General features: G+C 40.8%; 4 protein-coding genes across 4 annotated transcripts; 2 read left to right on the top strand and 2 right to left on the bottom strand.

Moving 5' to 3' along the window:
- Positions 1–795: 795 nt before the first annotated feature.
- On the top strand, positions 796–1,892 carry sfr1 (SWI5-dependent homologous recombination repair protein 1). The gene is made up of 3 exons (XM_070840662.1): positions 796–950; positions 1,122–1,472; positions 1,571–1,892. The coding sequence occupies exons 1-3, from the start codon at positions 855–857 to the stop codon at positions 1,757–1,759; spliced, it is 636 nt and encodes a 211-aa protein (XP_070696763.1). The 5' UTR covers positions 796–854; the 3' UTR covers positions 1,760–1,892.
- cfap43 (cilia and flagella associated protein 43) lies at positions 1,846–17,079 on the bottom strand. Its single transcript, XM_070840659.1, has 37 exons — positions 17,022–17,079; positions 16,642–16,895; positions 16,388–16,484; positions 16,111–16,278; positions 15,753–15,894; positions 15,438–15,582; positions 15,214–15,296; positions 14,998–15,129; positions 14,743–14,859; positions 14,564–14,641; positions 14,285–14,433; positions 13,943–14,043; positions 13,625–13,774; positions 12,613–12,773; positions 12,326–12,490; positions 12,111–12,241; positions 11,109–11,274; positions 9,581–9,658; positions 8,851–8,976; positions 8,646–8,750; positions 8,425–8,541; positions 7,681–7,881; positions 7,272–7,478; positions 7,014–7,100; positions 6,707–6,787; positions 5,780–5,908; positions 5,557–5,676; positions 5,285–5,392; positions 4,966–5,052; positions 4,793–4,881; positions 4,472–4,682; positions 4,155–4,267; positions 3,762–3,921; positions 3,462–3,602; positions 2,448–2,522; positions 2,209–2,362; positions 1,846–2,105 (listed from the first exon to the last, which is right to left on the bottom strand). Exons 1-37 carry the CDS (start codon positions 17,048–17,050, stop codon positions 1,951–1,953), a joined length of 4,812 nt encoding a protein of 1,603 aa, XP_070696760.1. The 5' UTR covers positions 17,051–17,079; the 3' UTR covers positions 1,846–1,950.
- Positions 17,080–17,213: 134 nt separating this feature from the next.
- Positions 17,214–20,073, top strand: LOC139210830 (glutathione S-transferase omega-1-like). Its single transcript, XM_070841006.1, has 6 exons — positions 17,214–17,351; positions 18,618–18,726; positions 18,826–19,048; positions 19,127–19,228; positions 19,461–19,567; positions 19,804–20,073. Exons 1-6 carry the CDS (start codon positions 17,324–17,326, stop codon positions 19,952–19,954), a joined length of 720 nt encoding a protein of 239 aa, XP_070697107.1. The 5' UTR covers positions 17,214–17,323; the 3' UTR covers positions 19,955–20,073.
- itprip (inositol 1,4,5-trisphosphate receptor interacting protein) lies at positions 19,579–24,407 on the bottom strand. Its single transcript, XM_070841005.1, has 2 exons — positions 24,342–24,407; positions 19,579–22,474 (listed from the first exon to the last, which is right to left on the bottom strand). The coding sequence occupies exon 2, from the start codon at positions 22,421–22,423 to the stop codon at positions 20,819–20,821; it is 1,605 nt and encodes a 534-aa protein (XP_070697106.1). The 5' UTR covers positions 22,424–22,474; positions 24,342–24,407; the 3' UTR covers positions 19,579–20,818.
- Between the last annotated feature and the right edge of the window lie 253 nt (positions 24,408–24,660).

Below are 24,660 nucleotides of genomic sequence, written 5' to 3'. Positions count from 1 at the left end.
ATTCTTAAATAGAGCTGAATCACAACATGACTCAATCCTCACAACAAAGAGGAACCAAGCAACACTGCTCAACACTGGACACAAGCCTACAAATAATTCACTTTTACTGTTTTACTTTCTTTACTTTACTTTCTTTCACTGTGTGTTTATCAGTATGGCCTTTTAATCCTACTAGAGCAATAGCCCAATGCTCTCACTCTCTCTCAAAAATACTTTATTTATCCATTTCTTGTTTTCATTTACTGTGTTATTGTTATTGTTATTATTATCTGTGCTGTTATTATCACACCTTGCTCAGTTGTATTGTAATAATAAATTACTTGTATATGTGGTTTCTGTTTGAATTTAGATTTTTTTCCTAAATCTTCAGAAAATATACTTTTATTCCATCACAAGCGCCACTAAGGTCGTTTTGTATGTAAAACTTACCCGAAAACAAGAACAGAGAAGATGGTGGAGTCTTGAGGATGTGATTTCCACTTTAGATGTGAAGAAAAAACAATGGAAACGTTATTATGCTGCATCCTAATAAACTACAGCTCCCAAGATCCTCTTTGCTACGACGTCACTGAATTCTGTCCAATCGCTGAGTTTGGAGGTTTTCTTGAGCCCCAAAAACACGGAAACACAGAAAACTCGTCGGTTTGTCACCATTTAATGTTTTGGTCCGCGTTTAGTGAAAAATCAAGTGGTAGCTCAATATTTATAGCGCTTGGTTTGCGTTAGTTTTGGTTTTTGAAAGGCGTATTTGCAGAAGCTAATACTCGTTAGGCTACCTGACAACACGTTACTGTATCCACATTAAGAAAAAAAAAAACGACGTTAGTTTACATGAATCAAAGCAGGTTTCACCGATGGAGATCACTCCTAAATCAGAAAAGATAAAATCAGTGTATTCTTCACCTTGTAATTCAGTGGAGTCAAGCCCCTCTGAATTTAAAGAGGAAAAGGTGGGTGGAAGTGCAGTTTGCTTGCATGTTACTAGTCCGTAATGTTAACTGGCTTTAATGGGAAAACACGTCAGACTGATTAAAGATAATGTAATATCTACTTATATAACTATTTACTAACTATTATCGCCTTATTCAACACCATGTGTGCCCCCATTGTCATCTCCGCAGCATCATCAGAAACTGAGCTCTTCTCTGAGGGAGAGGCTGAAGAGATCAAGGCGCTCCTTCACCTCGCCCCTCTCTGTGGCCAAACGCCTTTGTGTGGATGATGAGGAGGAGAAACAAGTTTCAGCAGATTCCCGAGAGACAGCTAATAACCCTTCACTGATAATCCCCAATGCTGCTGTAAACAGAAATGAGGCAAGATCAGGGAGTGAAAGGTTATCTGGACCCATTCCCGCACCAACACATCCTCCTTCAAAAGACTCTGCACAACGACGAGACCAACTGAGGAAGGAGGTTAAAGACAAGACGGAGACTCTGCGCAGACTCAAGATGGTTCAAATGTACAGATCCAAGGTATCATCCACCTTCATCCACCATCTGGGTTATTTGTTTTGCTTAATTTGACTGAAAGTTGCCATATTATATGACGCAGACCCTGTTTCTGTCCCTAGAATGATTTGACACAGCTCCAAACCTTGATTGACAAGTGGCGGGGATGTGCTCAGGCTGCACTGTATGAGCTCCAGTCGGATGTCCCCATAGATGGACGAAAGGCCAGCCTGTCGGAGCTTATTGACCTCTTTGGTCTGGATGATGGCATTCTGCACTTTGACCGCACAGAGGAGGACTTCACTACCTGATAGACAGGCTTAAAGACACACACATCATTTGTTATTAGTATACAGAATGTCACATTTTAATTATTCTGAGTTAACTAATGGTTTTATTTGATGCTGTTATACCATCATATTCACATTCGTAAATTAAGCTTAAATGCATAGACAGTTGGAAATAAAAGCGTATTTAAGAGAGGGCTTTGTTCAGTTGTGTCTCAGAAATCAAATATAGGAATGGTTCTCGTCCACAGACACACAAGTTCCCTCAAGAGCAGAACCAGTTCCTCCGCCTGTGCTTTGGCAAAGTCGTCCAAGTTCCTCCTCAGAACGACCTCCTGGTCGTACTCCTCATTTGGATATTCCACTGAAGCTAAACACCAAACAAGCCACATTATCAGTCAGAACCGTCTCTGAAATCTCGAGTTTAATCTTGTTTAATGTGTTTAAATGTGTTAAAATGGTTGTTTTATTACGTATTGCTTCACAGATGTGTCTCCTCTCCGACACAGTCACCAGTATAGTGGGTAACACCTGTTCTCCGATGTCCTCCTTCCGAACTTCCATTAATGCCTGTCTGTTTAGCTGTTTGGTCTTTGTTATGCGATGCTGCTCACTCTGTACATGAAACTGAAAATGCCGAATAAGATGAATATTAAAACATGAACACAATACAGAGCTGATTGATGAGATCACATTGTTACTTCTCTGTTACCTTTTCGTGGAAATCTATAGTCTCTGTCAGAGTGGACTCTTGCTTGGTCATGTCTTCATGTTTCTTTTTGAGATACTGGAATGAAAAGGGAACAACTGACTTGTATGTATGAGGTAAAAGCTGAAAAAAGCCCTTTTGATCCCACAACAGTCGTGGCAAAGACTCTTCTAAGGACGGGTTAAATTCAAAGTTGTTCCCTTTCAAGGATTCAGGGGGGCCTCAACAATGCCAGGAAGCTGCATGCCACGCCTCAGCAGAGCTACCTGAACCTTTTGCCAGAGGAAACTGGCATTCAGGCCTGGAAACATATTTTGTGCGCGCCATGCCCGTTGATTTGTTGGAAAAAAGACAATGGATGACTGTTATTGCTATTTATTTATCTAAGATGTGCGTTAAGAGGTTAATGGATTGAAACCAGGAGGAAAGTGTCTTCCTGTCAAGTTTAGTAGTCTGTATTTAATTTAACTGCCTGTTCACGCCCTAGATTGACATTTGCTGTCAAATGAGGCTGAGATGCTTTTCTGTTTTGACCAGAATTTGCACTGCACACACATGGCTGAGTTGTAAAACAGGGGGAAAAAAGCAGAAGCGTAGGGTAAGAAACAGGGTGGGGAGTTCGCGTGTCTGTGATAACAAAAGATCATCCATCTGCGCTCGGAGATGGTAGCAATTTTCTGCTCGCAAAACGTGATGCTGCCAAGACTGAAATACCTGCCTTGATATCAAAGACTGAGGTTTGGCCAGAAATGCTAACAGGGTTAAAGTTTCACCTCAAATGCAGGACTTTATCGACATTTCAAGTGGATGGTGAACTTTTTGGAAAACTTTTTACATATAATTACCATTTCAGAATTATGCACAGGGTAAAATCCATCCACTATCTGGTAGCATTATTCTCTAAGTGTGACTTATTTAGGCCAAGCCAGAATTTGATTGAGAATAGAAGATATCTGGGTGAGAAAAGTAAAAAACAAACCAGTATTCAGATGTTTTTAGTATGGTAATTATACTCACGTCCTTGGTGAGTTGTGACTTGTGGCTGGACAACGCCTTTTCTTGGGCCTCTCTCTGCATCAGCAGCAGCTGCAGCCGTCTGATGCTCTTACTGGAGTCTTGGTGTTTCACCATGAAGGTTAACCTCTGCTCTCCAAGTCTCTGAGCATATAGATAAAAATCATTTGACTGATACAGACATTTTCATTACTGATGTATTTAACTGTGCAAAGTATAAATGAAATCATGGCCCCTTGTGGGTTTATACAAAGAATGACTTTTACAGTAAGAGTGTGTATGTGTCTGGTGGTAAAAGCTGACCCTGATGGCTCTGTTGAGGTCCTCCACCACACTCCTGTGGTGAAGCACAGAGTCCGTGTAGTTAGCAGTCATGTCTGACGTAGACACCTCCACCTTGTCGTTTTTGAGTAAGAACTGGGCCGTGATGTCCATCAGGAGACGGTTCTTCTCCTCATGCAGACTGAAAGGGGGCAAGGCAACAAAAACCAAACAGGATCATTCTTCCATACAGAAATAGAATAAATTATTTACTTTTTTGATACATTACTTTCTACTATTTGTACAGAGAATGAGACAAATTCTCAAAATGAAACTTGTGGCTCGAGTGCTATTCTCTCAGGTCAGCCCTAAAGCATTTTCACCAATGTGGCGTGACAAATAAAACGCGTGTATTAAATCACAACAGCTTCATACCTCTCAAGTTCATCAGAGAAACTTTTCATTTCCTGCTGAATCGCTTTGTCCTCATCTCTCATCTTCTGCAGATTCGCCTGCATCTCAGCAAGAGTCAAAGCTTGTATTTTTACCTGCAGAGGACGTGTCAAACAGTGAACAGGACACACAAAACACAAAATAAGTTTGTAAAGTTTCCTAAAGTGGTTTTATAGCTGGACTGAGCACTAACGTAGGGGTGTATTGTAAGAAAAAGTTGCATGCTAATTGCATATTTGTAGTGTGAAATGCCTCTGTATGCATTCCCAATGTTTAAAATGTCAACATCTTCAGTTTACCTTTTGCTCACTCTCTACTTTTGCTCTGCGGACAAGACAAAACCTCTCCCAGGTCGATGGGCTCAAGCTTTTGGGCATATTCTCCGGAGCGTCCAGTTCCTCCATGGCCTTCAGCATTTTCACAAGCGCATTGGGAGCCAGAGAACCGCACAGACGCTGCTCTTGAAGCAAGTTGGGGTTGTTGTCGGTCTGAGTCCTCACCTTTTGAACACTGAGGCGTAATGTGGATATCAAATCAGGCAGCTCTCTACATATGAAGCTAAGAGTCAGCAAAACTGCATTGTGTTTCATGCTTTTAATTAAAAGGTGAGTGTTACAAACCCGGGTCTACGTTTGAATAACTTATAGAGGTGATCAACCACAAGGCTTGGTACATCAAAGAACTCCTTCCTGAAATCTCTGTCAAGAACCTTGGGAGAAATGTATGGATATATCATGTAAACGTTATGTCACTTACAGTCAAAAAGATTTCACTATTTTACACGCTGGCTTACTTTGTCCTCAGCTACAATGCTGTCATAGGATTCATGAAACAATTCTACTTCTTCTTCATGTCTCTTCACCTCCTCCGCAGTTTCATCCTGTTGGAGGAATAGACGTCAATAAGACGAGAGCAGCATGCACGTGAAATAGAGTCTGGCAGCCAAACACCGCACAGGTTAGCTCTTGCAAAACACGCCTGAGCAATGTGAGGATGTTATACTAGAATTCGGAATAACACCACAGTGATTCCCTCAGGTGTCTCACAAATAACAGAATCTGAAGCTAGCAGTCATAAATTCCTTCACCGTTGCTGTGTGCTACATTTCTGACCTTGAATGCCACCATTTTTTCAAATTTGAGCTTCAGCTCCATCTCCTGATTTCTCATCTCCTCTTCTATGAGGACTGAATTGATGAGATAAGTCATCTTCAGGTGTTCCTGTAAAATACACAAAAAATAACATAAGCAGTCAGACACACAAGATATATCATAATTATCTTGAGTGGGAAACCATATTGAGAAGAAAGGGCCCTCCATCTTGTATGAGGAAGATAAGAAAATGAAGCAATGTGTGTGTACACAGAGTGTGTGTGTTGGCTCACCTGATATATAGCCATTTCACATTTCACTTTCTTCTCAAACAGCTTTCTCAAAGTTACATCAAACCTTTCAGTGGCATTCTTGGTGGATGTCTGTAGTTTTTTAATTTCACTCTCCAGTGACTGAAATTACAGATTCACAGATGATTCTACTGATCACCGATCAGAAGTTAATCATATTTCTGATCACAGCAAAACAGAACATTGAATGTATCCACTGTCATACCTTTTTGTATTTCTCTTTCTCCTCGATCAGGTCTTTGGATTTCTTTTCATACTCTTTATAGGCTTTCTTCTCCTCCTCACTCCAGTGAATGTCAGGTTTGGTCAAAACAAACTCAGGCGGAGGTATTTCCTGTGGAGTAAATTCAATAGAAAATATGTGCCCCTGATGCTGATTTGTCTAATTCAACTGACAACACTTGGAAAAGAATTCAAGTACAAAAAGCCTTAGACATCGTTTGCCTAAAAAGGAGAGAATTAACACTTTTACTCTGTAAGTATTAAGTGTTTCATTTTGGCCACAGTGAGATGTAGTTGTTTTGTTTTGTTTTTAAATACTGCCAGAGGCAGGGAAGTGTTTTCATTTTCTATTTTGCTTTTTATTTCTGCTTTTCTCTTCCATTATTTTCATTATCAATTAATCTCAGTTAACAGTTTACTCTGTAAAATGTCAGAAGATTGTGATTAATGGCCTATATCTTTTCTCACAGCCTGAGGAGAGACATTCAAATGGTTTGTTTTACTACATGAACAGTTCAAAACCAAAACTATTTAGTTTACTATCATATATGACAAGGAAATAATCAAATCTTCACATTTGAGAAGCTGAAACTTCATTTTTCAAATTAAAATGCCAAATATTTGCTATTTGGAATTTTAATCATCAAAACTGATTAATTGACTTCTTGTTGCCGCTCTAATCTACATTTTTGGATTCGATAAAAATGAATGTGGTTTCTGACAGTTTTTCTGACTTTATGTCAGCCTGGTTTCAACATTTAACCTGACAGCATTGTGTATCTCAAATGGTCTCTAAATAGATAATAATTCACAGAAAAAATATGTATATTATTTTATATGAAATAAAATATCTGTAATACAAATCTTATATTATTCATGTTTTAACAAAAATTTGAATGTTTTGACCCACCATTTTTAAAATGTCCTCTTTTTTCACTTCAAGCACTCCGTTCATCATGTCATCAAGAGCCCTTTCTCTGATGTACTCACCCTGAAGAGAAAGACAAAACCCTCCTCAGAACTGAATTACATAAAACTTGTATGACTTTCTTCTATTACAAAGAAATTAAACATTAATATATCATTTCCACGGTAAAACATTATAACTATTGTCAATAACAGTCATAGATGCTGTTTTCTTATCTGGAAGTATTTGAAGAATTTGTAAATAGTGACAAACAGGCGTTGACAAAAACAAGTTTATTATGGCAGCATACCTTGGCAGCCAGATGGCTCTGCTCTTCCAACTTCTTCCTCTCCTCCCCCCTTTTCTGTTCCGGGGTAAGATACTTTTCTGTTTTTATCTAGAGTATGGCAAAGGTACATTTTGTGTGTGAACTGTGAAAAAGCATCTTTGTGTGATGATAATCACATGTTATTACAGTGAAAAAAAAACCAACAACAACAACAAACAAACCACAAAGAAGTTCAACGTGTACGCTTTGTTTGTTGAACTTTATGTGAAGGTCAGTCACCTCAGAGTCGTCCACACTGAGCAGCGTCTCTGGACACTCGCTGTTGGTCAGGCTGGGCTCCCACAGCTTCTTGCTCATGTCCAGCTTCAGCATGATGTCCCTGATGTGCCTGTTCCTCTCCCGCATGTGGTTCAGCTCCTGCGTCTTCTGCCTGTGCACGGCCTCAAAGTCAGCATTGAAAGCGGTCTTGATGCGATAAATCAAATCCTGCAGTTGGAGTTGAGTGAAATTCAGTAAAGGAAAGAAGTATGATCACTATGACAATAGCCATGTAAGACTGAGCTGTTTATTTCACATTTTTTTAAATTTGATTATTTTTGCCTAAGTGTGTGTTCTGGGCACTGTTTCACAAAAGCACATTTTTTCATTATTATTACACTTTTGCAACAGTTTCTGAACAGGTTCCCACCTGTAGCAGAATCATCTGGTTGATCTTCTGTTCTCTGGTTTGCAGGCTGAACTGATCGTAGATGTGAGGATTTGAATATCCCAACTGAGCAGAGACACTCCCCGTTGCAGCAGCACTCTCTGCCTCGTGGCCTTCCTCCCCTTGCTCTTTCTCCTTCTCGCTGTTCGTGTTGGAGATTTTCCTCAGGCCGTTCTGCTGCAGCTGAAAGGTTGGGAAAATTACTTTGAATGAAAGGGCTGAAATAAACATTTGAGGACTGAAATCTGTGGCCATAAGATTATGAACTTCATCCCAAGAACACTGCAGTGAAGAAAACTGTTGTTACAACTCTCCTTTGGCGACACATTGGCCACACAGTCATAAATCTAGGAAACTTCAACAGTAGTGGACTGGCACGTATTCAAGCATTTTAAAAACTTACAACAGTAAAAGGTCACATGTATGCGTCTGTGATTTAAAGCATCAAACTAATTCCCAGCTGTAAACCTGTTTTGACTTGAATGGTTTCACCATAAAATGTATTTCCAGAGAGTGAAAACCAACATACTGAAGAGGTTGTATCGTCACACAGCTTTCAGAGAATGTGAAACTTTTGCTGTGTTGTTTGCTGTGACTTTGCATGCTGCCTGTTAAAAACAGTTAAACACATAATCTAATCCACTCTAACTCATCACACATGCTTCACTTTGCAGTGTGAGAACCGACAGCACAGGCTGTTCAGGCATGTGGGCCAGTTTTGCTTACGGTGCAAGCAGCCTTTTCAAACGTCCTCATGGCCTGAATCCTGAGAAGGACCTCCACCTCTTTCTCTGTGCGCTCTTTCAGGGGGTAGTTCTTCACCTCATGTTCAGAGTGAAAGGCCTGCGGTGGACAACCAGAAGTGACTGAATTCTGATCAGATCGTAACATACTGTGATGATTAAGAACCACAACACTTCTTAGTGTTTGTTCATGAGCCGTCTTACCTTAATGGCCGAGCCTTTAACTTTCATATTGTCCCAGTAGTCTCCCTTTAGGGCATCAAAGAGGTAACATCTTGCGAAAATCTCCCATTCGATTTCATTTTTAACCTATGTACATTGTGACTGCATTAAGGATCATGATATCAAAGCAAAATGAAACCTTGCATTCATGTTTTGTATGTGTGTGTGTGTGTGTTTGGTGTGTTACCCTTGTTTTGTCCTGCTCCATCATGGCCTGCATCCTCCTCTGCTCCTCAGCATCCAGGTTGTACTCCTGTTGGTCCAGACGTTCGGTATCTGGCAGGATCTCATTTTCGTGCATCATCTCCTGGATCTGATAATACAGGAAACACAGTTTAGGCGTCATGTTGTTTGTTAGATTTTGAACACCTGTCTATGACTTGTTTTGTAATTGTGAAAGTGTTAAAAAAAATGACTGCAAGTATAACTCGTTTGTTTAACTAAATGTGCTTTTCATGATGGACTTTAACTTCAAGCACAATGTATTTTTATGTGCATGAAACCCAAAAGGGGAAGTTTAAAGTAGGTAAAATGCTCTTGAGACTTGTGATGCTTTGATATACCCTTTGGTGATTTTAAATTCAGACATTCGCATTGCTCAATTATGTGTTTAATTTTTGTATGTTAATATTTATTTATTCACATATTTACTGCCATAATTCCATTTATAGTTTTTATCCTTTAGCTTTTGAGTAATCTATCCTATAATTTAGTGTGTATGTGTGTTGCTTGGGGTAATTACAGGATTAAGTCTTATTGAATTGAAAAGCACTTACCAAACATTACAGTATTTGTGCTTACATGCACTGTGGATGCTGTTTTATGTTTGTCATGACATTTTTTTCCTGCTCAAGAGCTTTTGAGTACTTTCTTATTCAAGGACTGAATTACAACAATATGTAATAAGAGGCACTTACAGTGTCACGTAAGTCTTTGATGGTTTTCGGCAGGTTTTGCTTTGTCTTGAAATATTGCTCACTGTCTCCTTTTGTCACCTGTTCACAATATACAGATTGAAAATAAGTATCATTAAATAAATCATTTAGAATGAATGACGTCCACTTCACAAGCCCTTCCCACTTTTGTTACAGTACATAAACCTACATGACAAACATACGGTGTGTTAATTATGAAATATTTCACGAGGGGAAAAAGATTTTTTTAACAGTCTAATTATATTACATAATTCTAATTATATGCTATCAAACATTCATCACTCAACATGATGCAGCATGCTTCAAACACTCCACACAGAACAAATGAGTCAGATTAGAAAGCATGTTGTTGCATAAAAGCAGGTGCTGCTGCCTGTTTCCCACGTGCGATGAAGTGTACAACCCACAACTGAAAGACTGCCCCACCTTCACTATCAATTTATTATCAAGAAAGCTTTGTCAGGCGACCAAGTACAAAACTTTTTTTTTTTTTTTACAAATGCTTATCTGCTTCATAGTAGTTAATTGGTTGATTTTTTGCACTCTATGATACGTGACGATGAATCAATCTGCTGCCAGAGAAACTGTGTGCCAAAAAGCAACACGGCAAGATATCGCACACAGGTGCAAAGGGCATGTTCACAGTCCTCCACCTGCTACGCCGTACAGACACCAGAGAAGTACCTAAACATAGTTAATATTATCATCATCTTATGCCACAGCTGCAAATAACATAGCATGTTAGTCACTGATCGCCACTCGGCTGCTTTCCATCCAGGTGTGGTATGAAGGTGGAGCACACAGCTGGCTGTTATAATTCATCCTGCTCTGTCACACTGTCCACGGTCCGTGTTAACAACATATATAAACACAGCACACAATTAAATAAATAAATCTAAAATAATTTGCTTTGACACACTGCTAAAATTTCCATTTTATTAAGTAATGTGCGAGGCATTTGCAAGAGCAACAAATGACATAATTTAATGTAACCTATTGAATTGCATATCATTTATCCCGGGTTCATACCACAGCTCCATAATTAAGAACATATTTATGTTTTATTCTTGCTCAGAAACAAAAGGTTTCTTACAAATAAATAACATAATAATTACAGGGATGCCTTGCACATCTAAAATACCAACATATCATACATATATCTGTAATATAATGTTATTGATGAAACTGTTTTAGAAACTGTTTTTAATTCAATTGTATGATCATTTTGGAGGCTGTAGTTTGTAATGCAATTGAATTGCATTACTAATATATATTCCCATCACATTTTAAAAAAACTAGGTAGTACGAAATTTTATAAACACCACTCAGTATAACTGGAACATTGAACCTAACATTATATACTTCATGAAGGTAGCATTTATTGGAGGGCTGTTTTATTAGTAGTACAGCGAATTCTTTGGTGTTTCAAAAACAACGAAAACCAACAGAGTTAGTACACTGTTATGTAGTACTAATTTATTAATTCAAAACGTCATTGAATATTATTTACCTCACTTTCCTCTGTTTTCTCAGTGCCAGCAGGAGACCTTTGGCCCCACTCAGGCAGGTCAATGAGCATGGTATTCTCTCTATTGAATACGTTCCTCAGGAAATGACCCAAACACTGGCTATACCGGGTAGCTTCGTTCACCTCAGCACCATCCACACCTTCAATTCTGCATGGAGCCATGGAAAACACATGGGATGTACACAGTAAGAGAGGAGATATATGAAGATATTTGTTACAGAGATCTAATGATGAGGTGATGGCCAGTTGATCCATAAAGTAAACTAAACTAATAGTAATTAGTTTGTTTCTCTACAATTTCCACCTTCCCTACCCTCCCCGTCTGCTGCACTCAGCACCAAGCCAGTTTGTTCCTACTGAAGACGTAAATCTTCTGCTCACAACCAGTTTTTGGCTTTAGTATCAGGCTTTACAGTTATTTCATTTCAACAGCTGAGCACTGTATTTCTTAACAAGGAAAAGGACTGTGAATATGGTACAGAGTCAAAATAAGCGTGTCTTAATGAAGGAACATGTCACTCAGTGTAACACTGTGATTCACTGATGTGTCTTCGACAAAAACTGATTTCTGTAACAATAAGAAAGATACAGAATATCACCAGACCCCATCCTTTAAATTCTCATCTTATTAAGATTTTCAACAATGATTTAAGATCATGGGAGGGCAGTGAGGGCTGAAGAAAAAGTGTGCAGGAGCAAGCAGAGGAGGCGGATGTGGAATGTGAGTGGGATCTGTTTCAGGGGGGAGATTGTGCTGTGAAGTTTATTGGATCTTTGTTTTCTGGAAGATTATGGCCATGATCCCCCCTTGACCCTCTACTTCAGTTGTATTTATTTACCCTCACGGCCAGAGCTATGAGAGGAAAAACACTCTTTCATGTACACTAAACTTCACCAGAGAGACATCACAACGGTGAGCAACAGTTCCCCCTACTGTTCACAGCGGTGCATTATGTAAGCATGGCAGACTGCTTGTTGAATTACCTGAGATTAGTGCACACAAGAGAGCCATCTTCAAAGCCAGCAGTGAGGAGTGTCTGGCTGTCTGCAGAGAATGAAACACTCCCAACTCCACCAGCACGGCATGAATGACATTGCAGCTCAATGTGCCGCTCCTGTAGGCGCAGCAACAGCATCATAATACACCCAGCTCAATACACACAATTAATATGTGATTGAAACGATTACAAAAAACAAACCATGGAGGCAGTTTCTCGTATGCTTAGCAGGCCATCTCGGCCCACGGAAGCCAGCCATAAATGGTGAGCAGACAGAGTGAGAGAAGCAGGGCCCAGAGGATGACCCCCCACTTCCTGCTCTGGTTTCAGCTGGACCACCTGTTGACTGGAGGGGCCGTCTGTGTCCTGTAAACAACAACCAGAAAGTAGGATAATGGTTTAATATACATGTATACAAAAATGATCCTTGATAAGTAACATTAATATTTAAGGATCATGAGTATCAGATGCATTAGACAGCACTAAACCTGAGGGAGCCGAAATCGCTGAAGAGTTTTCCTCTTGTGGCAGTAAGCAAAGACGTCACTGATTCCCAGAACGGAGGAATTCAGTGGATGAGGCACTTGGTATGTGACCACTTTGAGGATGTGAGCAGACAGATGACCATGTCGGTCCACACAATCTGGACCTGCAGGTCAGTAGAGGCGATAGAGGTGATTTACAAGCGTGTACTGTAGATACAGTAGCACCTTAAAACATACTACAGTTGTTAACGCTCATCTGCAGCCCCTCTTAGACTTAATGCTTGCACTTTCCTCTAGAGGCTAATCTGTCTCATGGTCTTCTACATATTTCTCCAGGTTGTATAAATAAGGGCTGTGTTTTGTATACTGCTCAGTCGTTTTTCTCTCTTTTTAACAGTGTTAGCGACAACATGTCTAAACATTTGGATAAAAATGTCTACTTGAGTACTACTAATGGGATATGCTAATATCTCTAGCTATGTTTTTTTTTCCTTTAGAAGTAAAACTGAGGTCCACCGTCAAAGCTTCCCCATGGATGAATAATGAGATTCACAGCCTTAAAACAATAAGAACTTAAGGCAAGTGGAAGTCCAATAAACGGCAGCTTCAGTATTTATTGCCTGCAGATTTAATAATCATGAAGGAATCATAAAGGAAGCTAAAGGCCATTATGAGTCTGTTCATTTCTACCTACCACGACAAGCCTGAATTTGCTGGTTGCAAAGTAAAATCTCATCTTTTGTTCATAGTTCCAACATTACTCCTCCCATATCTGCGGTGAACCCCATACCTTCTGTCTGACATCGGGTCAGTATCACCATGTGATCTTATGAATGTTTCGCTCATTCGCTCATACTTGCTTCTTTGACACTGTCCCGACCGAACTGCTCAGAGAGGTAATGAGCCCTCATCTGTTATCTATAATTAGGAGCTCTCTCTCTGGGTGTGTACCAGATAATTTCATGATGGCTTGTGTTCACCCAGTGCTGACTAATCCTCCCCTTCGGTGCTGTACCTGTGAGGTCCCTCATAGGCAGAGAGAGCACCACGAGCAGGTTACCATCCTGATTTTTGCCGTCCTGTCCAGTGCACAGTGCAAGAACTTTCACCTGCTCACAGTTCCTGATGTACTGAGCAGAAAGCGACAAAATGGGCCCAGGAATGACTGGAGAAGAAAGTCAAACAACAAAAGGATGCAGGTAAGCTTTTCTATCATATTTATATATCAATTCTAAGATAACATTACCATTTCATTGATATGTATAGTGTTTTGGTGTGTACAGCAGAGCAGCGACATGTTCAATCAATAAAAAGTGTTGAAAAGAGTATTAACCTGTGTATCCTATGACTGAAAACGTCTTTGATGGCTTTGCATTCAGCACATAGATGCGTGAATCTGAGGCCCCGGTCAGAAGGTGTCCCTCTGGATCAAAACTGAAAAAGCACAAACACACACATGACACACACAGACTATACTCACAGACTATATGCACACATTGAGAAAGGCTGTGACCATTTAATGTGACATTTAAATTTTCTTTCCCAACCAGTAGAGGAAGAGCAGTTGCCCTTTCAGGGTTTTATGGGTAGAGATAACTCACACCTGCACTTCATAACTGTATCATGTGATACTGTGTCAAACGTACACTGTTAAACTTGGACAGAAGACACTTACATAAGGTGATCCACAGGAGTGTGACACAGATGAACCTGGTGCACCAGGCGAGGCTGCTCCTCCTTGTTCAGGTCGATGAAGAGGACATTTCCTGAAGCTGTTCCAACAGCTGCGTATTGTGCAATAGGACAGCAGGCCAGACTTCTCACCTAAACAGACACAAATGACAAGTTTTAAGTTTCCTTCCATCCTGACAAATGAACTTATTTGCTTACAGAACAAGTGTACTAATGCGGCACTATTGATATGTTCTGAATGTTCATATGTTGTGAACCCGACCTCAGTTTGGAGAGACAGGGAGCCGAGGCCAATGCCATCTGCAGACCACAGCTGCAGTTCTCCAGAATCCCTAACTGACTGCAAGCAGCAAAAAAGCAAACATTACAGCCCAGCACTTGACCTAAATTACACATGCCATCACGAGACACTGTAATTGTTGAGCAACACAAATGTTTTACCACACAAATGTTCTTGTCAGCGTGTGACAACGCTGCAGCCACAAAGTTGCCACTGGAAATATCCAGGACCTTCACAATCTTGTCTGACTGGGTCGAATTCAGTATATAGATTTGCCCCTGAAGAACAAAAAGCCATATATATTATCAGATTTCCTTTTCAACATATTCTTTCTATTCAATAACATGTTAATATTTCATGAAATACCTTGTGTTTTTTATGAATAATAGGCCACACAAGTACATTTAAGCACTTACTGTATTAGAAGATAAAAGTAATGTTTCTAAGTCAGGGGAGTGCATCACAGTTGCAACAGGTCCTTCTAATTGCCATGTTTGTTTGATGTCGATCTGACTGCCTTTGATTTGCAGACAGCGCAGCACGCTCTCCTGTAAAACAAGCATTTTGAAGTGCTGTTTAATTTGAGTAACTGAGAATTTAATTGAGATATCATTATGTATATGGGCTTGTACCTTTCCTACAGCGATTAAACCATTCTTGTCAAGGGTTAAACTTTGAAAGTTGCTCTGTCCGAGTTCAGGGCTGGCAACAGCAGCTTAACAAAAGTGAAACACAAATCAGATGTCAAATATGTTCTCTATTGCAAAATAAAATGCTCGTATGGAGGAGTAGAAATACTCCCAGTGGCTTTATAAATGTCTACCACATCCCAGAGCCCCAGTGTATGTTTGTTTACTTGTTGGGTTGAACAGCACAGTGACACAGAGGCTCTCTGTGTCAACCAGGAGCAGGAAGCCTTCAGCACAGCCCACATAAAGTTCTGATTTGGCTCTCCAGCAGATGGCAGTAGGAGTTAATCTGGCTTTGGTGCTGGCTTTAGTCTGTGTGAACATATGTGAAGTTGAGTAATAGTTTACATTTTGTCTTTGTTTATTGCCTGCAAACAAAATTTTTGTATCCAGCAAAAAGATACACAGACAGATTACCAAAACCAATATTTTAATTAGTGAGTAGATTTATTTTGATAGTATTAGAGTATAAGTGACAATACCACAATGCTTTCTGCCTTGTTTCGCTTGAGCCCTGAGATGGCTGACGGAGGCATCTTCGGAGTAAAATGGACGCTGACAGTGTGAGAGGTGGGCACCAATCCCTCATCAAGGGAACCATCAGTTGCTGGAAGCTCTATCACACTGCAACACAACAAATATGACACACACATACATAATATTGTTTGATACTGTATTAACCATGTTTTCAGTCTCCTTTGCATGTGCTGCTTGTTGAAAGTAAGGGATAAATCCAGGTGAGATAGTTCAATATATCGCTTAAATCACGTGTAATGCACGGAAAAGCTGCATGTCCATATAATAATTCATATTTAACTACTTTCTAGTAGTCTACTTTACCTTGGTTTGAGGACATGAATGTTAGCACTCTTCTCAATACTCCAGATCGTGAGGGATGTAGTATCCAAAGCACAAAGCTGGAGCCAGTTCAGAGGGTTGAAGACCAAAGAAACGACACCATGTCCAGCTTGTGGCTGCGTACACATTGGCTCAGCATTTTCCCAGTTCCTGCATCACACAGTCATGATTACAGTAACAGAGCTGCTCAGCCAAAATAAGCATAACCGAACATATGTAGCGCACAACACAAGGCAATGCACTGCGTTCAGTGGCTTACCACACTGTGATGGTGTAGTCTGGAAGAGAGGAACAGCAGCCCAAATAAGGACCACCATCACTTAATGTCAGAGATGTGTAGTCCAGTTGTGCTGTTCCTAGAAATATACCCAGAGGTAACTATTTAGGATTTCTGTGAGAGAATATAAATGTAGGACTGGGCATCAATAACTCAGTGGAAGAAAATCACAATAAAAATATAAAAACAACAACAACCATTTAATTAATGCTAATGATTCAGCCAGCTCACCTTACCTAAGAGTTCATTTTTCAGCTGAAACTCGGGGAAATTGTATACAAATATAGATGGTGATAGATTTTGCTCAGAGAAAGCAAAAATCCCTCTGTTGCCATTTGCTGTCAGTGCACCAATGCCTCTGCCAGGACTCTGAAACACACTTTGCGTTTTTGTCTCCAGGTTCAGGAAGCAGATATGACTCCCACATGTGTAACACACTGTTTTATTATCGACAAACACGACACTCTTGTTTGTAAAACCTTGTATCCACCTGCATGGGGAAGAGTAAAATATCAGTTAGCCACAGTTTGTAGCTAGTCAACTGCTATGGAGTCTTGTAATAGAAACGGTAAATTAACGATAATTATTACAGTTGGGTGTATTTGTGGCGACTTACCTGACTTCTAAGCTGCCTGTGGCATCCATTTTCAAATAAAACTTAAATTACTCACGATAGCACTAACTTTTCCGTCACTCACACAACACACAAACAAACCAAGTAGCCAAGTAACCCTGGCAACAAGGAAACACCCTCGCCTGCTATTGGCTGATGCTTTTCTCTGTCACGCCCATACCGGAAGTAGCGCGCATTAAATAATTCTCGCTTCAGTCGCTGCAGGAAGTTCGCTCTCAGTTTATGCTCTCTTCTGTGCCAAGGCCACTTTCATGCTGATTTTACTCACTACCTGAAGCTTGAACATGTCTGCCGAAAAGTGTTTCGCCAAAGGTAGGACGTACAGCGATGCTCCGGCCAACTGAGAGAGCATCTCGCAGGCTGCTGTCATTTTATTTGCTAGGAAGCTAAACTACGTTTAGCGGAAGTTAGTCAGTTAAAAATGCAAAGTCATCTTTGTAAGTCTTCACAAGTGTGTAACATTTAAACTCTCCAGCCCAGTGAAACCTAGCAGCAGATAACAGGAGAGCATTGTAATTTGTCTAAAAAGGACAAGAGCAGTGCTGTACATCAGTGTTAGCAAATTAGAGATTCTTTCCTTAACCTGCAGCGTTACGGTGTCATATTGTACTAACGATGCACCAATACATACTGTACCACTACATAATGTGCAGCTTCTGGGAAACAAGGTGTGAAATTATGGAATACGGCGCTAACAAGATTACCAAACAGCATATGTTATGGTCTCCTTTTAACTCCTGGGTACCTGTTCTGTTATTACCTATTGTACTATCATCTTTTATTATTACAGGGTAGGGTGGGACTATAAAATGAGCTCAGATCTGGACTTTTCAGGGAAGATGTAGCGATGATTTCCTCATCACTTAATAAGTCTGATGTCCGCAGAGTCTCTAATCACCATCTAGTGGTCAAGTCGCTTACTGCACCTGATTGCATCCCAATACAGGCTGCTGTCAAATATAATGGGAATTCGTAATGTGACTGTTTAATTGACAGGAAAATTATTAAGTAGTTTTACAATACAATTAGTTGCTATTTACATATATATTTATATATTTGCATGTGTCCATAGCCGTTAAATGTTTATGCACAAGTTAAATGTTTTGCACGTAATATAATTCCTTGTACGTGTTCATATACCAGGTGAGTAAAGCTGATTCTAATTTATATATCTACAACTCCTTTGGTTGTGTGGTTACTGCAGTTTGGCTTTGTAGAGCTATTTAGGCTGTTTGCTTGTAGGCTTTCCTTATTTTGCTCACTCGTCTTTGTGCAATACATGTGGGTTTTGTGCCCTACAAAATTCTGTGTCATCTAATGCCAAACATGCTTGATTATCAGATAAATCAACTACAAACTGTGTCCTCTGAAATTGTTTAAAGTTTGAGTACAAAGTAGCATGAAATGGAAAATAAATAATCAAACTAAATTTTTTTGATTGAAACACTAAAGTAAAGTACGACTGCCTTTCGGTCTGATTTGTTACTTTCAAACATTAATGGTAGCAAACATAAATCAACCTGCTCTCCTAGATGCACTTTGTCATGTACAGTAATTGCAGATTTTTACTTCTTTCAGGAAGTGCAGCGCCGGGTCCCGTCCCCAACGACCATATCAGACTTTACAGCATGAGATTCTGCCCCTTCGCCCAGCGGACCAGATTAGTGCTGAATGCCAAAGGGATCAAGTAAAGACATGTTGCATTACACTTCATTTTAAACCGAAAGAGGAAATTCCTGAAATCTGTGCTTTTGGTTACATATTCACACCTGTTTTTGCTTTTTAGACATGACACCATCAACATCAACCTGAAGGACAAACCAGACTGGTTCCTTGAGAGGAATCCTCTCGGTCTTGTCCCAACACTGGAGACGCGTGCTGGTGAGGTGATCTACGAGTCTCCCATCACCTGTGATTACCTGGACGAAGTTTACCCCGAGAAGAGGCTGCTTCCTTCCTCTCCTTATGGTAAAGCTCAACAGAAGATGATGCTGGAGCATTTTTCCAAGGTATCATATGTGAAGACTTGCATATACTTGTCTTTTGTTACCATCATAAAATAACATTAACGCCCCTGTTCTCTACAGATAACACCATACTTCTACAAGATCCCAACGGGGAGAAAAAATGGCGAGGACGTCTCGGGACTGGTGGCTGAACTGCAAGAGAAGTTTGCCAAATTAAACGAGGTTGATTGCAGAGCCAAGTGCCCTGGTTTCTTAATGCGCTCAGCAGAAAGGAAATTTAGTAGATTATAAAGTCAAAAATTGTCCCAGAGAATGAGCACAGCTGTAATTGTTTGAGTTGTAATAAAGGGTCAGCTATGAAAAGTGAAATGAGATCAACCATGTTTGTTTTTAATGACGTACCTGGCTAGCGTCTATAAAACACTGATGAATTTAATGTTGTTTTTTTTTTTAGGCCCTGGTCAATAAGAAAACTAAGTTCTTCGGTGGTGATTCCATCACAATGATCGACTACATGATGTGGCCGTGGTTCGAGAGGCTGGAGATCTTTGAACTGAAACAGTAAGCAATAATCTCTTTAAAAATAAATACATTTTATTTTGTATAGAGTACAAATCTTAGGTACAGTACAAAAGTAAGAGCCGTACAATAAAGAGCAGGGAATCTCTCAGGAACATATTGGCAAAGTCTTCTTTCCCTCATCTGGCATCTGATGTGTCATATTTCATGAGGGAGACTTATGTTCACGTGTTGCACTTTGGTTTTAGGTGACTGATTTGATTCCTTTTGTCTTTCAGCTGCCTCGACAGCACACCTGAGCTGAACAAGTGGGTTGAGCGCATGTTTGAGGATCCAGCCGTCAAAGCCACCATGCACAGCATGGACACCTACAAGGCCTTCTACAAGACTTACATTGATGGGAAACCCGACTATGACTACGGCCTGTAGAAAATAAGGGATAAAAATCCTAAACCGTCCATTGTTTTTGATCATTATGATTATTCTGGAGTCCATGATCCATTCCAAAGTGCGGTACTTTTTCTAATAAAAATTGGAGATGTAATGACTCTGGCCTGAACCTGGATTTTCTGTCTGCATTACAATAAACAATAAAACTACATTATGCACGCCTCCACAAGCTAGTGGTCCCATTTAATAAAATGGAGCTCTACCATCAGCACAGTGGAAACGCAACAGGCAACAGTTGGAAAGCAAAACTTCACTTTCCGATAAGCAATTTAAAAAAATGAGTAGTTAAGACTGACCATGAGTTTTATAGCTGCCATCAGATTTGCAACAGTGTGGATCAAAACGAAAACACTGCTATACTGTTTGGTAAAATATTCCTGTTACACCGACATGATGTGAGAGGTATTTCTATTAAAATGTTTCCCCGGCCGACAAGTGCTCTCAGGTTTCTAATATCATGTAAAGTGCTGTTTGTTTTTGAGGCAGACGCATGTCGCTCCTGCAAATCTCTCCCCCAAGTGGTGAAACAAGCGATGTGACTTGTAAGCTTCATTTTACAGACAAAACCAACTGCTTTCATGCTGCTAATGTTTCGCTTTGAGGCCATATTCTCAATACACTGGTTACTTCAAGTGTAAAGAAAGCTATAAACCACTACACATCTAGACATCAGCCCAAACAAAAATAACTGCTATATGTGCAGTTTCATTTTAGTACTTTTGTATCTTGTTCTACTATTTGTAACATAATTCTCAGTAACTGAGTGATATTTAGAGATCTGCTAGTGCTAAAAGTAAGAAACAATTCAAATGACAAACGGGGCCAAAGCTCATAACTGTTCATCTAGTCCGGCTGTGGTGTAAACCTCCCATTTGGTAAGTGAGGTGTGTACTCTTGTATGAGCACTGGTGCGTTTCTCAGCATCTCATGGAAATGCCTGACTGTTGCTGAATGAAGTTCCCTCTGCAGCACCAGAGACCGGAACAGATTGATGGGCTCTGCTTTGCGAATCATCTTAGGAACCTGGACTTCTCCTGGCACTTTGCTGTTCCCAATCAGAACGTGATGAAGCCTCTTCTCCCGAAGGCTGGTCTGCAAGAAGCCGAGCACATCCTGGAGCCTGTGCTCCATACTCTCAAGGCCCCACGCAGAGGGCTTTTTACTCAGCAGCAAGTGCAACAGAGCGGTCTTTAAGTGGTAGTTAGTGAGGGCACTTTTCCCTGTGAGCCCTGTCTGCTTTCTGTGGAGGAAAGTCACAATCTGAAGGCAGTGTAAATGACACGAATGTTCTGGTAGGCGTTTAGCGAAATGTTTCAGCAAATTCCTCTCGTAGACGGCGAAGGAGAGGGGCCAGTATGGGTCTGGGGGGCTGTCACAGTCCGATGGAAAGTGTGAGACAAAATAAGCATCTGTATCTTCCAGCTGAACGACCGGTATGATGTTCATCACGATGACTTTCCCCGAACGGAATCGGATCTTCAGAGCACCGGCGGCGTCCAGGTTACGAAAAGTGACCTCAAAGTCGTATTTGTGAGAGATGCGTCCCCACGCTTTGGTTACAGAGATCTGGAACCACTTCATGACTTGATCTTTGGCTAAGAAAGTGGTGTTCCTGGAGCAGAGTAGCTCATCAGGACTGTGGTCCACTTTGAGAGTGTCATTCCTGCTATGCAACAGACAAAGCATGTCCTCTCCCAGGTTGGCAGAGCCGCAGAGACAGCCCTCCTCGCTCTCCCCGAACCTGCTCACCTTTATCTTGCCACAGCCCTGCATGTCTGGAGGCACGTCGCTGCAGGGGCTGCACCACAGATGGAACTGGAAGGAGTACGGATCTGGAGGCGAGAAAGGCACTAGAAGGTCGCACATCAGAGGCTTACACACCTTCCAGGACTCAAACATGCTTCCAATCCCGATAAAGTCTCCAACTTCCATGTCAACCTCCCTGTCGCATACACTCCTGAGCGATTCCAGCAAGTCATCAGCAAAGCCCTCGACAAACTCCCTCACCCTCCAGTTCTCGTGGGCTGAAGTGTAGGTGCATTTGTCACAGAAGTTGCTCAGGACATCCTTATCTAGCACCATCATCCTGGCTGTAACGGATCCACTCTCTGAAAATATGTCTTCCTCCTCAACTGGCCGGATTTCTGTGTCAGCGAGATCCACCCTGCACATCTCGATAGTGAAGAAAATGACGAAGGACAAAGTGCTCCAGAAGTACCAACTGTAACCTTCCTCCGAGCTGGCTTCCTCCTGATTTGACTCCAGCTGGGAAATCTCTTTCTCCAGCCTGGCCTGCTCCATTTCCAGCCTCTCCTCGTGCTCCCGCATACGAGCCACCAGCTCCTCGTCCTGGTCCGGCAGTGTGGTGTTCTCTTGGGGAAACAGCAAGGGATGGTTTAATATGGCAGCGGCCACCACCATGCACACTCGTGCAATCGCCCCCTGCATCTTCAGCTTCTCTCTAACATGGACATTTAAGACGTCTGGACAGCTCACATCCTGAAACATAAACAGAAACAGGGGCTATATTGAGACACCATGTGGACAAAACTGAGTTTGCATTAGTGCATTGAATAAAATGTGCAAAAATCATGCTATATATATAAAAAAACAAATCAACTATTTTTGTAAAGCACTCCACCCCTGGAGGAAGCACAGATTGTACCTCTAAATATAGAGGCAGTGGGCTGAGTGACGCACTCGTCCAGTACCAGACTGCGCAACATGGGAGGGAGGAAGGAAGATCGAGCCCTTTAGAAAAGCGTCGCCCTGGACGTCATCAGATAACCAACAAGTAATGCAATATACTGCACAGAAGAGGAAATTACATAAGTCTCTGAGCTTTAAGTAGAATTTAAAGAGACAAAGGTTAGGATGGACTGAACTATTTAAACTATCATTATAATCTGATGAAAAAATAATAAAACATGCTCAAACTGGGACTTCATTTGGCAAATAATAGAAACAAGAAATGGGAAGTCCACATTCATCATGATCTCAGTGTGAAATCACGAGACTATGAGCTGTTCTCTGTAAGACTTTAGCTTTAAAATGGCAGCAGTGATGTCGGTACAGTGGTGGAACCAGGGAAACTTCCCATGACTTACTCACTGGGATGCTTTCCAACATTTGCATGGCTCAGTCCATCCAAACAAACAGCGAGCCAGAGAGACGACTGTGCTGCAGCTCATTAAAAATCATCTGCTGTTACAGAACATGAAGGCTATTATCAACATAAATAAAGGATTTTTGCTGCTACAGCCTTGGTCTGGTAACTGGTATGAGACGGTTTGCGGTGTAGGTTAATTAACATTACCAGGTAAAGTCTCTTCTCTGTTTGTGCTGCTGATTCACAAGCAAATAGGCTACAAGAGTTGTCACAGTTCTACTTAAATTACATAAGTATTTAGTCTTCTATGTAAAAATAATCTGATACAAGTAAAAAAGAAATATTATCAACAAAAGTTGATGTTGTTGGATTGTTATTATGTATTAAAATGGAAGAAGGAGGTTGCAGCTGGTTCAGTTGGCTTTAAGTTACATAGTATTGGGGAGTTTTTAGTCATTTAAATATAAATGTCTTAATCTGTGAAGTAACCAGTAACTACAGCTGTCAAATAAATGCAGTGGAGTAAAGAGTTTAACATTTTTCATCTAAAAACACATGTATTGGAGTAAATAATTTACAGTATTCGAATAGCATACATTAAGTCATTCAAATCAGCTCCACTTTTACCGGCTGCAACGTTAAAGTGATTTACACATTAATGCAACAATAATCACAATCCAATGATATAATGCATTAATCTGAAATGAGCCATTTCTGCACCATGAGTCCTTGTACTTTCATACTTTTAATGCTAATATTTTTCTACTTTTACTTTAGTTTCATTTTGAGTGCAGGACTTCTGCTTGTAAGAGTGTTTCTGCAATGTGGTGTTGCTGTTTCTGGATATTTGTCCAAGTGTCCCACTCTAAAATTGAACTGCAGCACACGAGCAGATGTACATTAAAAGTATTTCCACTCACTAAGGTCAGAGCGTTTGGGGAAAAAAAGGGGGTACATAACCAAACCCTCTCACTATGACGTCGCTGTGTAATTGAATAGTGATGTAATTTGGACACATTTCCATGGTTACCTCCTCAGTTGTCTTAGCAACTAAACAGTGACCCTCTCATCACAGAAACGTGGTGGCAGACAAACATTATTCCTGACACATGAGTCACTGTGCAGCCTGGGTGGAAAGCTTTGGAGCAACCTGCAACAGCTACAAAGTTTAGTTCCTGAAAGCACGTGAGCAGCGTGTTCAGGGACCTGGACTCGCCCTCAGTAAATCTACCAGGTGAGGGAGGTTAAAACTCCTACCTTTGCTCGGTGCTCCGGCTGAGCTCATGGTGAAACGACCCTCCGCTGAAAGCTGCGTCTTCAGACTCTTCAAACAGGCAACGAGGAAACAGTTTCACAGCTTTTTTTTGTGACACATTTCCTGACTGTGTGCTCCACCCATGCAGAGAGGCACCGCCCAGCTTCCTCTGTGCAGCCACTGCAGGGATGTGGAGCTGTGAGGAACTGTCTCATGATGAATCTAAATACCTTAAATGGTGTGCACGCTGACTTTAAACTATTCTATATAGGACTACATATAATTATTGTTTTGATCATGGATTCATCTGCAGATTATTTT

The sequence above is a fragment of the Pempheris klunzingeri genome, chromosome 12, assembly GCF_042242105.1.
Source record: "Pempheris klunzingeri isolate RE-2024b chromosome 12, fPemKlu1.hap1, whole genome shotgun sequence".
Lineage (NCBI taxonomy): Eukaryota > Metazoa > Chordata > Actinopteri > Acropomatiformes > Pempheridae > Pempheris > Pempheris klunzingeri.
Note: the sequence above shows the minus strand (reverse complement) of the source record. Positions and strands in the feature narration are given on the sequence as shown.

What these genes read in the sequence shown, in the direction of transcription:
- sfr1 (XM_070840662.1), top strand. Translation starts at nt 855, where the DNA reads ATGGAGATCACTCCTAAATCAGAAAAGATAAAATCAGTGTATTCTTCA. An exon ending in CTGAATTTAAAGAGGAAAAG is followed by an intron (nt 951 to 1,121) that starts GTGGGTGGAAGT and finishes TCATCTCCGCAG; the next exon opens with CATCATCAGAAACTGAGCTC. An exon ending in TTCAAATGTACAGATCCAAG is followed by an intron (nt 1,473 to 1,570) that starts GTATCATCCACC and finishes TTCTGTCCCTAG; the next exon opens with AATGATTTGACACAGCTCCA.
- cfap43 (XM_070840659.1), bottom strand. Translation starts at nt 17,050, where the DNA reads ATGGATGCCACAGGCAGCTTAGAAGTCAG. An exon ending in AGCGATTTCGGCTCCCTCAG is followed by an intron (nt 12,491 to 12,612) that starts GTTTAGTGCTGT and finishes TGTTGTTTACAG; the next exon opens with GACACAGACGGCCCCTCCAG. An exon ending in CTTGTGTGCACTAATCTCAG is followed by an intron (nt 11,275 to 12,110) that starts GTAATTCAACAA and finishes GGCTCCATGCAG; the next exon opens with AATTGAAGGTGTGGATGGTG.
- LOC139210830 (XM_070841006.1), top strand. Translation starts at nt 17,324, where the DNA reads ATGTCTGCCGAAAAGTGTTTCGCCAAAG. An exon ending in AGTTTGCCAAATTAAACGAG is followed by an intron (nt 19,229 to 19,460) that starts GTTGATTGCAGA and finishes TTTTTTTTTTAG; the next exon opens with GCCCTGGTCAATAAGAAAAC. An exon ending in GAGATCTTTGAACTGAAACA is followed by an intron (nt 19,568 to 19,803) that starts GTAAGCAATAAT and finishes TTTGTCTTTCAG; the next exon opens with CTGCCTCGACAGCACACCTG.
- itprip (XM_070841005.1), bottom strand. Translation starts at nt 22,423, where the DNA reads ATGCAGGGGGCGATTGCACGAGTGTGCATGGTGGTGGCCGCTGCCATA.